Source organism: Papio anubis, chromosome X (genome assembly GCF_008728515.1).
Source record: "Papio anubis isolate 15944 chromosome X, Panubis1.0, whole genome shotgun sequence".
In the NCBI taxonomy this organism is placed as follows: Eukaryota; Metazoa; Chordata; class Mammalia; order Primates; family Cercopithecidae; genus Papio; species Papio anubis.
The window spans coordinates 68,660,858-68,675,499 of NC_044996.1; the positions used below are offsets into that span (position 1 = coordinate 68,660,858).

The window sequence follows — 14,642 nt, forward strand, 5'->3', positions numbered from 1 at the left end:
CAGTCTCTTCTTACCTACTTCGGCTCTCTCTCCTTTTACCTTTCGCAAGTGCTTCACTGAATAAGTCTTTTATACTTGTAATTATGTCCTTGCTTTTGATTCCTGGAGGATTCCTGATGTTCCAAGAGAGAAGACTGGGCAGCATTCAAGGTGTCAAGGGGAAGAGGTGGTGAACAGTGTAGCTGCCGTTTACCAACTAATTAAGAAATATTGTAGTATTTTATCAACCATTATGGCTCATTTAATGTGTACTGGCTGAATATTAGTATTAGTCCTAAACTTCATCTGTTTCTCTAACCTGTCATTGCTCCAAATACCACTCCTCCGTTATAGGTAACCACTTTTAATTTTTTATTTTTTATCCTACCAGAGTCTCGTTATGCAAATATAGGCAAATGCAATTATATGTCATCTCTTCCCTTCTTTTAAAAACACTATAAATAACATAGGATATCCTCTCTTTTGCACATTGATTTTTTTTTTCTCTTAAATTTATATTGAAGCACTTTCCAGGTCACTACATAGATTTCTTATTCTTTTTCACATTCACAAGGCATTCCATTGTGTTGAAGAACTGTCATATATTCAGCAAATCATTTAATCATGTATTGAGTGCTAATTAGATGGTTTCTAAACTTTTCTTATAACTTTTTAAAGTATATGTCATATAGACATATGTAAAGTTATTAAATGGCTTAGAAAAATAACACCTCTTTGAGAATTGGATCTGAAATGTTGTCATTTCTGAGAGAAAACTGAAGTCAAGATTATAACCAAAAGGCAGAAAGCAGACTGGGTGAAGTGAAGGAGACCTCCATACTTTTCTCTGTCTATTTCTCTCTCTCTTTCCTTCCATACCGGTATCCTGCTCTCAGGAAATAATATGACAAGTATATTCACAGAAATATGTAAAATGATTGAGATATGTGTGTTATTATCTCATGAACATTTTCAGTTTATCAGTAAATAAAATAAGGAGAAAAGAAATAAAAGTAAATAATTAAGTTTAGAATTCTATATGTGTATGTGTGTAGAGGAGGTAAGGTATTAAAGAAAAAATATTCACTGACACTCATTGAAGATGGTAAGCAGACTTTCTTCAAAGGGGAGCTATCATGATAGGTATAGGGGCCATGGGAATGGGGTATTTCACTGGAGGAGAGAGATTGGGCTCAACTCTGAATATAGCATGAGCAAATAGTAATTTATAGCCAAAGAGGAGGGTGCCAGTCAGTGGATGGAAAATTACTGAGAAGTGACATCGGGGATAAAGGGGGATTCTGGCTATACTGACTTAACAGGATTCCAGGGTGATGAGAAATCACCTGGAAGATGGTGGAGGATAAGAAACCTGATCATATATTGAAGGATCAGTTATTAAGGGTGTAAGACTCTTGCTAAACTGATTTAGCACCTTTTTTGCTAAAACTGATTTTACAAGAGGGAATGCCTAGATAAGCCTAGGAGATGGTTCAGGAGTATGATGAAAGTTTGGCCAAACAAAAAATTTTTGTCAGGGGTTAATATCTACGTATAGTTCTCTGTTTCTCTTAAGGGTGTGGAAGATGTACTTCCTCCCTTTCATTCTTTATTTACTTTTATTTTGAATGCTAAGTAAAGGAGAAATTTAATGAAATATGGTAAGAGTTTTGAAGGGGAGTACATTTGAACTCAGACTCAGAAATAGTGTCCAGACTGAAGCTTCAGAACATGGGGGAAAACACTAAATTATTTTGGTCTGAATAATTGAGACATTTGATAAATAATAATAAAAAAAATGTCTATAAATCACTTCTGTAAATTATATGCAAAAAAAGCAGCTCTTGATACTCATGGAAGACTTGTTTTTATTTCAATTCCACAGAGGTAGAAATGCTCATTTGAGAGTAGCTGGTGCTTACTGTGGTAAGGCCATTCTGTGAAACCAAGTGCTCAGTTGTTCTTTAAAGCAGCTTATGAATCCACGGTGCTTCAGGCTGAGGAACAAAGTAGAAAAATGCAAATAAAAAGGAAGGCTTTATTTGTCTATTAATCAAGACATCTATGGTGTGTTAAGAATCACATGAAAGCACAGAATGTCATAGTTGAAAGGGAACTTGGATATAATTTTATTATTTCTTATTAAAAATGCAGATCCCTGGTCTCCACCCCAGACCTACCAAATCAAAATCTCTGAAGATATAATCTAGCCATATGCATATTCAACGAGCTCCCTGAATAATCTTAATGGATATTGAAGGGTGAGAAGTACCGAATGGTAGTCCAATCATCAATGTTTGTACAAGAGCCAAGGCCCCTCAATGTTACACCATTAGTCTAAACTTTCACAACTACATTAATGGATTAGAACTTTTAAAAATAAAAATACAATGTACAAAATGAAAATACATTTAAAATATCTTGTAGTCACCCCAAATTCCACCCACTAACACAATTATTTTTGAATTTGCATTTTAACGCATACTCTTTATCCACAAACATGAAGATTTCTGTTTAGTTGCAATCTTGTAGTATTTTTTCTTGTTTATTTCTCTTAGCCTTATAGTATAAACCTTTCCCTCTAGTTTCCTAGGCTCCATCATTATTATTTCAATGAATGCATACTAATCTGTTTCAGATCTTACTAACCCCCCTCTAGTTTTATACATTATACAAATATATACATTAATTTATAAGTATACATAATTTTATACATTATACATTTATACCAAAGATTTTCTCTTATAGACAGTATTGCAATCATGTTCTTTATGCATAGAGTTTGTTTTTTCTTTTTATTTTCTTCTGAAAATTTTTTATTATATTTATAGGAGTGGGATTGTTGAGTCAAATGTTATTTTACCATTTATGACTCTTCCTACATATTCCCATATAGGCCCAGGGGAATGTCAAGCTGGTTTATATTGGTCCCCTTCTGAAGTCAGCAGTGAATAAATGTACTGCTGTCACTGAAGCTTCAACAGTTGTAAGATATATCTTACATATACAATACATATAAAAATTGTATTTTATGTATTGATATAGTTAATATACATAAGATTTATATATATATATATAGTCACATTACTAGGTGCAAAATGATATCTTGGGGTTGCTCTGATTACTAACCATGGTCAATATTTTTTCATGATTTTGCCTCTCATATTTATTTACTCCTGTATAAATTATCTATTTCTATTTCTTGATTTTTTTATTAGACAGATCTTGTTTTCACTCTCAGAAATATGTCTTTTCAAAGCACTCTTGATTCACAGTTCAGTCATTTTTTTCTGTACCATTATGAATCCCAAACAATTGAAAGAAAATGTTGGCTTGTTTTATCCTTAAATATATGTGGAATAACTTCTAACTGTATATTACGATTTCGGAAAGGCACTAGAAATGTCACATTCTAGAGCATTTCACATTACCCCAAATTCAAACATTAAAAATTCATTCATTTAGATTTTGAGTTCAAGATCTTTAGAAGCCTTGATTAAACCATAGTTATTATGGAAAGAGTAACCAAAATTAAACTTAACGCCTTAGTGAGGAATCAGATTGATAGCTCAGAGAATGGTAGTGGGTGGTAGAATTTTTTTCCATATAGGAAAGAGTTTGAGTAACGTCTAGAAAATAAGACGTTTTCTATGAAAGACAGAGTTTGGAATTAGAATTTATTATTGACAGTTTGAGGTCAACAGAAAACACCAAATCTCACAGTTGGTGATGAAAGAGTTTCTATGCTTGGCCACAGCAAAGTAGCAACACAGTAACACAGTCAAAAAATAGGAAAAAAATTATTTGCAAAGTGCATACAATTTAAAAACGCATCAAAAAGTTATCATATCATAGGACAAACCAGAACTTCCTCCCACTTATTTTATAATTTAATGTTTGTTTTTTATTTTATTTTATTTTATTTTTTATTTCCGTCTGTTATTGGGGAGCAGGTGATGTTTGGTTACATGCGTAAGTTTTTTAGTGGTTATTTGTGAGACTATAAACATTCCAGAAGACAACATTGGAAATACCCTTCTAGACACTGGGCTTAGGCAAGGATTTCATGAACAAGATCCCAAAAGCAAATGAAATAAAAACAAAGACAAATAGCTGGGACTTAATTAAACTACAGAGCTTTTGCATGACAAAAGGAACAGTTAGCAGAGTAAACAAACGATCCACAGAGTGGGAAAGATTCTTGATAATCTATATATCTGACAAAGGAACAATATCCAGAATCTCCAACAAATTCAAACAAACCAACAAGGAAAAAAACAAACAATCTCATTAAAAAGTGGGCTAAGAACATGAATAATATTTCTCTAAAAAAAACTTGTTGTGAAGAGGCATCACAATATTTTCTGTTGCTTTTATTTCCCTTAGCCTGTCATCATGCTTATCATGCCACTTGCCAACTCTTTCTCCCACCATCCACTTTGACTGGCTTCTTGGCTGTAAACTCTTTTCTCCTTCAGTTAGTTTCATCCTTAGGCATCATGCTGTAATATTGCATCTCATAATATAATTTCACAGCCTGGTTCTGCTTTTAACTAGTTGCTAATTTTTGAATATAAACTTCTCCATTGTCTCTGTCAAAATCTTGCTTATCTTTTATAACCAAGCTGAAATATTACTTCACCTTTGTGGTATGAAAAATTTATGAACCGAATATACTTAAATTTGATATTATCTAGCTCCAACTGTGTTCATACAACTGCCGAGAAATTCTTTCATTCATTTTTTGGTAGTCCTCTAACAAATGCCACATTCACTTTTTCAACAAATATTGAATGCCCACTTTCTTGGGAATTTCAAATACATTAGTAAACAAATTAAAGAGTTTTATCATCATGCAGTTTACTTTTTAGCAGAAGATAGATACAATGTACAATCATAATAATAACTGAGCAAATTACATAGATGAGAAAAGAATGTAAATCTTCTTGGTTTTGTATAATATTTTGAGTGTTCCTATTTTCAGAGAAGGCTACTTTCTTTAGAGAGGACAACTAAAACAAAAGCTGCTAGAATTTTTATTCCCTAGGTGAAAATTTTAACTTCTTTGAAAGTAACAGGCAAGCTTTTTATATCTTCATTGATTTTAACAGTGCCTGACACAGAATATTTGCTCAAGGAATATTTATTGATACATGAAACATAGAAATAAAGATTGATAATTCTCCTAAATATGATAAAATTCCAAACATAAACTCTCAACTTATTACCAAACTTTTAAGTTAATCAGTCAACAAATTAGTTGTTAATCATCTTCTACATGCATAACAATATTCTAAGTGTTACAGTGGTTAGAAAGAATTAGAACACAGTATTAATATCAACCCAACAAATAGAGAGCAAAGTAAGTGTTACAGCGTTTTGAGGGAAAACTGAGCTTTGAAGAAGACAACTGGAGAAGAAGGAGAAACCCACTGCAAGAAAAAAGAGGAGTAATATAAATGAAGGCATAAGGCAGTAATAGTAGTAATAAAGTCTTACATTTGTATAATGATTTGCCATTTATAAAACCCTTTCACACCGTTTTTTAGTATTTGAATCTAAGAACAATTTGTTATACTGGGTAGGTTAGGTACTATATTTCTCATTTGCAGATGACTCTACCAGAATAACAGAAAAGGCTCCAATGGTGGATTAAATTTAAATTAATAATGAATTTAAAAATTTTCATTTTTTCTGATCTCATGGAGCTTAGAAATTATTTGAATATAGGAGATAATAGACAAGAGTTAGGATGAGAAAATAGTCTGGGGATATACAGTTTGAAATGTCTACAAAGAAGTGAAAATTTAAGCCATAGTAATAGATTTAATGCTTCCAGAGTATATAGAGAAGAGTCGAGGTCTAATAACTGAGTCATAGAAAACAACTTTGAGTTGGATGTAGGAAGAGGAAGAAGTTCAAGAATTGAACATAAAGAAACAGTAGTAGGAGAGGAAAAAGAAAAGTAGGAGCAAGAAAGAAAACCACAATAGTAGAAACTCAAGGAAGTTAAGGGAAGGGACATAGATTTTACAAAGGCAAGAGATCACAAGTTAATGTAGGTACAGACAAGACTGTAATATTCAGTGAGAGGTCATTGCAGGGAACTATTAAAAGAGCACTTTTTTAAAAAGAACTAAAGAAAAGGTACAGAAATGAAGAACTGAAGAGAAAACTAAGGAAAAAGAGTAGGAAAAAGGCTACAAATATAATATTTAATGTTACAAAGGTAATTGGCAAATATATTAAAAACCAAATATAGGACCCAATTTGAAAGAGAGAATAAGAGAGAATGATGTACACAACCTATATCTTTATCTGTTGTGGAAGAAAACCAAAGGAAAATGTGTAAAATTGAGAAGTAGTCACATAAATATATTATTCAGAGATATGGAAATAACCAGCAAAGGAAATAAAAACAGAAACATATTAGTAGGCACTTATGTCTTTCTGTCTATCTGGGACATTCAGTTACACTGGTACTTGACTGTCACTTTATCAAATACAGTGAGATTGCTTCAAATTAAAACAATGCCAGTATTCTTTTTAATAGATAAAATCAGGTGGCCGGGCGAGGTGGCTGACACCTGTAATCCCAGCACTTTGGGAGGCCGAGGTGGTCAGATCACGAAGTCAAGAGATTGAAACCATCCTGGCTAACACGGTGAAATCCCATCTCTACTAAAAATACAAAAAAATTAGCTGCGCGTGGTGGCGGGCACCTATAGTCCCAGCTACACGGGAGGCTGAGGCAGGAAAATCGCTTGAACCCGGAAAGTGGAGGTTGCAGTGAGCCAAGATTGCGCGAGACTCCATCTCAAAAAAAAAAAAAAAAAAAAAAATCAGGTAATGACAGTTTCATAAAGAAATGACCTCCCCAGTCATGATTATATATTGTGCCAAGATCTCTAACATGTTTCAAAAACCTTTAGAAATCATTGGTAGCCAATAATTCATGAATCCTTCTAAATAATTTCTTGTGGTAATAATTTCCATTCAATGTTACCATTATATTTTTGTGCTCTAGTGTGTCAGTCACTTCTACTATCTGGTTAGCCTCATATCCTATCCGTAGTCCATCAGTGTTACGGGGAGACATATGACCTATATCTTTCAGGCAGGCACAACTAAGAAATGACAAATTCATCCCACTATGCTAGCCATACAATTTGAAATTACAGCTCATCTAGTTCAATTTTTCATTTTAGAGATGAGAAATCAGGCCCAGAATAAGAGAGGGATTTACTTGCTTTATTTTATTATGAAGCAACATGTATCCCAGAAAAAAAAAAAAAAAAAAAAAAAAAGCATAAAGTGAACCAAGTTCGACAGTTCTTATGTGTTTTGCTTCAATTTGCGTTTTGACTGATTTCACCTGAAATAACTACTTCCTTGAAGTGCTTTCCAGTTTAATACAAAACAACAACAACAACACCCACTTTCCTTGAATAAGAACAATGAATCAACTTGCAGCCTCCTTAGTTTGGGTTTTCTGATTATTTAGTCTGTCTTCTTTTGACTCCTAATTAACTATAGAAACTGAAAGATAAGCTTTTTAATCAATTGCCAAGTATTGAGCATAATATCATGTAACCTCTCCATGCTCAGAAAATGATAATTCCTCCTGGAAAATGAAATATGCTATCAATTAATTAATTTTATTGAGGAGAGAGTGGCAGTTAAAATATTGATTGGTTTATTTGTTGAATTAAACATGTTCTAATACATTGGTTTCTTTTACATTGTGCTCATATAACCTGGATGAAATTAAAAGCCACATGCATTGTTATTTGAGGGATGTTGATAGGAGTGGTGCTCCCTGAATATGCATAATAAAATAGCAGATAATATACTAAACACATTACATGTTTCATTGTCCTATAGGTAAGGTCTTATTAATATCCCATTTTATACTTGAGAAAAAATAATATTCCAAGTGATTAAGAAAGATACTTTTGGGGAAAAGTATCCTGCTAGTAAGTGATAGAGCAAGGATTTAAATCCAAACTGTTTGACTCCAAAGCTGTATGCAGTAGCCACTAGATTATACAACCTGCATGGGACTTTCGATTTTTCAAATAATGTATTTAATTCTTTTGGGAAAGACATTAGGACATCTCCTTTGTTAACTCATTTCAGTACAATAAAACCTTGATTGTCACAATGCTCAATTTGGACACTGATGACAGTTTATTATTTACTAAGGACTAGTTTTTGTTTGTTTTAGTCCCTGTTAAAAACTACTCTGTGGAGAAGATACTTTTCACTAATACAGACAGCCAAGAAACAACCAAAGAAATTATAGATGTATTTGACTATGTAAAAATTTAGCATTTGTGCACAGCAAAATACACTGCAAAATAATTACTAGGCATGAAAGTTAGGGAAAATACAACAAGGAAGACAGATGAAGGAGTAATACCTATAATATGCAAAGATACTTTAATAAATGCAGGAAACATAAATAACCCATGTGAAAAATGGACAAAGAATACAAAGAAATAATTCTCAAAAGATCAAACTTATGGTACGACAAACATTCAAAAGATATTTAAACTAACTAGCATTCAGGATAATCCAAATTAAAGTACCAAGGAGATATCATTATACATCCATTAAAATGGCAAAAGTTAGGAGGAGCTGTAACAACTATTGCTGACCAAGATGCAAATAAATATGTATTATTTCTTTATTTTTAAATAAAACAATAAGAAAACCTCACTTCCTCCTCTCCCAGCTGTCAGACACTTTCTCTCCTGCTCCCAGATGCCACCACTGTGTGTGTGTGTTTGTTTGTGTGTGTGTGTGTATGTGTCTGTGTGTATTTGAATGTTTGATATGGTAAAGTGAACCTTAGAGAGAAGTATGGAATGAAACATAGTAAGTTGTTGGTAAGTGGTACCTAGAAAGGAGAAAAAAGTGAGGGGTGAAAGTGGGAATGAGTAGAGAGATAAGCAAAAATAAAAAACTTAAAAGATGTAAAGAAAACAAATTCAGAATGTGTGGAATTGACAGATAAAATTCTGTGTGTGTCTTCATAAGCAAGTTGGAAATAAGAACAATAACATTAAATGTATGCCTAATGACTTATATGGATGACCATGGTATTGTCAAGTGAGAAAATAAGTTGTACTTTACTACATGTGCATGATTGTATTTTGGTCAAAACAAATTATGTAATTGTCTCTCTCTCTCTCTCTCTCTCTCCCTCCTTACATTTGCTTATACAAGGAAATGGTGTAAGAGAGAAAAATGGATCCCAGGCTGCTAACATTGTTTACCTCAAGAAGATAAGAAAGTAGGGAGATATGGCATCAGAAAGTGGACATAAGGATCTAAATGATTAGCTTTTCTTTACATATTTTATATTGTTTCTGTTTTTGTATTTGTATTTTTGTTGAAGATTATATATACACATACAGAATGGAAATCAAAACACCCTAAACATAACACCCTACTTTTCTACCTTAGCAGCTGGAATATAAAGAATTCTTCACTTATGTTTGAGAATATTGCTAAGATTTATAAACATAATATAAAATGTAAATAATCTTAATCCAGGAGTGTAAACAGTGCTGACCCTGAAAAACAGCACTACTTATGTGGTTCTTATGTGCTGCTGTGAGAATCACTAGGACTCCAGGGGAGGAGAAAAGGAGAAAAGCCATCATTCTTCAAGCCTATATTAAAAAACAAACAAACAAACAAACAAACAAAGGAGAAAACTCCATAAGATTCAATAACAAAGTTTGTTCATAAGTTCCCCATACACAATTGAGCAGGATACATAGGTATTCTCTTCCAGACATCCAATTAGAATGTAAAGTGCATTTTTGTGACTCCCCCAACTTAAAAAAATACTTGTTTTAATGACATATCTAGAGTAAAAATGCTTGGAAAAAGGGATATCCGAATCTCAACTACTGTGATATGTAGCTCTTTAGAGGGACTAAATTCTCAACCAACTAAATATAACATAGGTGCTGTTTTTGAATCTGTGGAGATATATATATATATATTTATTGTATTATAATAATTATTATAATTATATATATTATATTTACATATATACCAAATATATATTATATATCAGAATTCAGGTTCCATGCAGGCAGTGAATCTTGCCTGTTTTTTCATATATATTATATATTTGGTATATATATATCATATATATTATATATTTGGTATATATATGAAAAACAGGCAAGATTCTACTACGACTAATTCTGATGACCAACATAATTAACAAACAAAATAATAAAATATAATTTTATATAAAGATAAATTCAATGAAGCCAAATAATGTATGACGCAGTGTTTGGAGGGTGACTGGATAGTGGTGGAGGAGAGGGTAACATAAAGTAATGTAGTCAGGGAAGGCTTCTCTAAAGAGAACACTTAAGCTGAAAAATTAAATAATGAAAAAGAATAGACATGCAAAGATCTGTGGGAGGAACATTCCAATCAATGGAAACAGCACATGAAAAGGCTTAGCAAGAAAATAATCTTGGTGTTTATGAGAAACAAAAAGAATTCCAGTTTGGTTAGATGACAAGAGAAAAAACAAAAAGCGCTACATGATTATGGAGAAAAATGGGTACGGGCTAAAGATTGTAGACACTGAAAGCTAGACTAAGAAATTTTATTCTGGATTGTTCGAAGATGGCCGAATAGGAACAGCTCCAGTCTCCAACTCCCAGCGCGAGCGACACAGAAGACCGGTGATTTCTGCATTTTCAACTGAGGTACTGGGTTCATCTCACTGGGGAGTGCCGGACGATGGGTGCTGGTCAGCTGCTGCAGCCCGACCAGCGAGCTGAAGCAGAGGCCGAGCGCATCGCCTCACCTGGAAGCGCAGGGGAAGGAATCCTTTTTCCTAGCCAGGGAACTGAGACATACAACACCTGGAAATCGGGTAGCATCCCACCCAATACTGCGCTTTAAGCAAACAGGCACACCAGGAGATCATATCCACCTGGCGGGAGGGTCCGCCCGCAGGCCTCCCTCATTGCTAACACACAGCAGTCTGTGATCTACCGGGCAGGCAGCAGCCAGGGCTGGGGAAGAGAAGCGCCCGCCATTGCTGAGAGAGCGCCAAAGTAAAATTACGCTCAGCTAGCACAAAGGAGGCTTGAGTTGGGCTCACGGCTCAAGAAAACCTGCCTGTCTCTGTGAGCTCACTCTGGGGGACGGGGCACGGCTACGCAGCAGCAGCAGCAGCAACAAAAACAAAAAGCAGCAGAGCCTCTGCAGGCATAGCGACTCTGTCTGACAGCTTTGAAGAGAGCAGTGGATCTCCCAACACGAGGTTGAGATCTGAGAAGGGACAGACTGCCTGCTCAAGTGGGTCCCTGACCCCTGAAGTAGCCTAACAGGAGACATCCCCACTAGGGGAGCAGTCTGACACCCACACCTCACAGGGTGGAAATGCGCCCCTGAAGTTTCAAAGCAAGAATCCAGACAGGTACACTTTCGCTGTTCAGAAATATTCTATCTTCTGCAGTCTTTGCTGATACCCAGGCAAAGCAGGGTCTGGAGTGGACCTCAAGCAATCTCCAACAGACCTACAGCTGAGGGTCCTGACTGTTAGAAGGAAAACTATCAAACCCGGAGGACACCACAAAATCCCATCAGTATCATCATCAAGACCAGAGGCAGATAAAACCAAGATGGGGAAAAAAGCAGACGAAAAAAGCTGGAAGTAAAAATAAAACACATCTCGGCAAAGGGCGCCAGCTCATGCGCCAACAACGGATCAAAGCTGGACAGAGAATGACTTTGTGAGATGAGAGAAAGGCTTCAGTCATCAAATTTCTCAGAGCTAAAGGAGGAGTACGTGCAAAGCATAAAATAAACTAAAATCTTGAAAAAAAGGGGGAAAATTGATGGCTAGAGTAATTAATGCAGAGAAGGTCATAAGCGAAATGAAGATGAAAACCATGACCACGAGAAATGCAGTGACAAATGCAGCTTCAGTAACCACATTTCGATCAACTGGAAGAAAAGTATCAGCGATTGAGGATCAAATGAATGAAATGAAGCGAGAAGAAACCAAAAGAAAAAGAAAGAAAAAGGAAATGAACAAAGCCACCAAAGTATGGGATTATGTAAAAGACCAAATCTCAGATCTGATTAGGGTGCCTGAAAGTGAGGAGAAAAATGGAACCAGAGTTGGAAGCACTCTTCAGGATATCATCCCGGGAGGAACTTCCCAACCACAAGTAGAGACAGACAACATTCAAATCCAGGAAATACGAAGCGCCACAAGATACTCCTCGAGAAGAGCAACTCAGGCACATAATTGCCAGATTCACAAGAAAGTTGAAATGAAGGAAAAAATCTTAAGACGGCCAGAGAGAAGGTCCGGGTTACTCACAAGGGGAAGCCATCAGACTAACAGCAGATCTCGGCCAGAAACTCTCAAACCAGAAGAGGTGGGGGCCAATATTCCAACATTCTTAGAATTTTAAACCCAAATTTCATATCCAGCCAAACTAAGTTTCATAAGTGAAGGAGAAATAAAATCCTTTACAGATAAGCAAATGCTTAGAGATTTTGTCACCACTAGGCCTGCCACAAGAGACCCTGAAGGCACTAAACATGGAAAGGAACAACCCGGTTACCGGCCATTGCAAAACATGCCAAAATGTAAAAGACCATCGAGGCTAGGAAGAAACTACATCAACTAATATGAGCAAAATAACCAGTTAACTATCATAATGGCAGGATCAAGTTCACACATAACAATCTTAACCTTAAATGTAAATGGACTAAATGCTCCAATTAAAGACAGAGACTGGTAAACTGGAGAAAAGGTCAGAATCCATCCAGTCTCTGCTGTATTCCAGGGAGACCACATCTCTGCCTTGAGACATACATAGGCTCAAGGCAAGGGATGGAGGAAGAAGATTTACCAACAAATGGAGAACAAAAAAGCAGGGGTTTAATACTGGTCTCTGATAAAACAGACTTTAAAGCCATAAAGATCAAAAAGAGACAAAGAAGGCCGTTACATATTGGTCAGGGATCCAATTCAACAGGAAAGAGCTAACTATCCTAAATATATATGCACCCAATACAGGGCACTTAAAATTCATAAAAGCAAGTCCTTAAAGAGACTTACAAAGGGGCTTAGACTCCCTTGTAATAATGGGAGACTTCCAGCACTCCACTGTCAACATTAGACAGATCCAGCGAGACAGAGAGTGAACAAGGATATCCAGGGAATTGAACTCATCTCTGCAGCAAGCAGACCCCTTAATAGACATCTACAAAACTCTCCACACAAATCAACAGAATATACATTCTTCTCAGCACCATCGATACCTCAAGTGACCACAATTGGAAGTAAAAAGCACTCCTCAGCAAATAATACAAGAACAGAAAGATATAACAAACTGTCTCTCAGAACCACAGTGCAGTCAAGCTAGAACTCAGGACTAGAAACTCCAGTCAAAACCACTCCAACTACATGGAAGCTGAACAGCCTGCTCCTGAATGACTACTGGGTGCATCAGAATAGAGAGCTCCAGAAATAAAAGATGTTCTTTGAAGCGAGATGAGAACAAAGATACAACATACCAGAATCTCTGGGACACATTTTAAAAGCAGTGTGTAGAGGGAAATTTATAGCACCATGCCCACAAGAGAAAGCGGAAAGATCAAAATTGACACTCTAACATAAGCAATTAAAAGAACTAGAAGCAAGAGCAAACACATTCAAAGCTAGCAGAAGGCGAAATAGCTAAGATCAGAGCAGGAACTGGAGAATGAGACACAAAAACCCTCAAAAATCAATGAATCAGAGTTGGTTTTTGAAAAATCAAAGTGTGACAGACCATTAGCAAGACTAATAAAAGAAGAAATGAGAGAAGAATCAAATCGGCGCAATTAAAATGATAAAGGGGATATCACCACCGACCCTGAAATACAAACTACCATCAGAGAATACTATAAACACCTCTAAATAAACTGGAAAATCTAGAAGAAATGGATAATTTCCTGGACACTTACACTCTTCAAGACTAAACCAGGAAAGTTGAATCCCTGAATAGACCAATAGTAGGCTCTGAGGGTGGGGCAATAGTGTAAACCTACCAGCAGAAAAAAAAGTCCAGGACAGATGGATTCACGGCTGAATTCTACCAGAGGTACAAGGAGGAGTTGGTACCATTCCTTCTGAAACTATTCCAATCAATAGAAAAAGAGAATCCTCCTAGCACTCATTTGAGCCAACATCATCCTGATACAAAGCCTAGCAGAACTCTAACAAAAGGTACGAACCAATATCCTGATGAACATACGATGCAAAGTCCTCAGCAAATACCCCGGCAAGCAGTTCAACAACATCAAAAGTTTATACATGATCAGTGGGCTTCATCCCTGGGATGCAAGGCTGGTTCAACATTAAGCAAATCAATAAACGCCAATCCAGCATATAAACAGAACCAAAGACAAGAACCACGCATGATTATCTCCAATAGATGCAGAAAAGGCTTTTGAAAAAATTCAGCAGCCCTTCATGCTAAAAGCGGCTCAATAAATTAGGCATTGATGGAGCGTGCCTCAAAATAATAAGAGCTATTTATGACAGAGCCCACAGCTAATATCTTTTGAATGGGCTGAAGCTGGAAGAATTCGCTGCGAAGGCAATGCGTGACACC

The 14,642-nt window shown here is 35.7% G+C and overlaps 1 protein-coding gene across 2 annotated transcripts in view; it reads right to left on the reverse strand.

The window, feature by feature from the left end:
* Nucleotides 1–1,827: 1,827 nt before the first annotated feature.
* The window catches only part of CYLC1 (cylicin 1), a 49,334-nt gene continuing 36,519 nt past the window's right edge, over nt 1,828–14,642 (reverse strand). For both annotated transcript variants that reach the window (XM_009197855.4, XM_017954346.3), the window contains exon 6: nt 1,828–1,976. In XM_009197855.4, the coding sequence (XP_009196119.2) occupies nt 1,944–1,976 (33 nt within the window). In that variant the 3' untranslated portion in view covers nt 1,828–1,943. The remainder of the gene's footprint in view (nt 1,977–14,642) is intronic.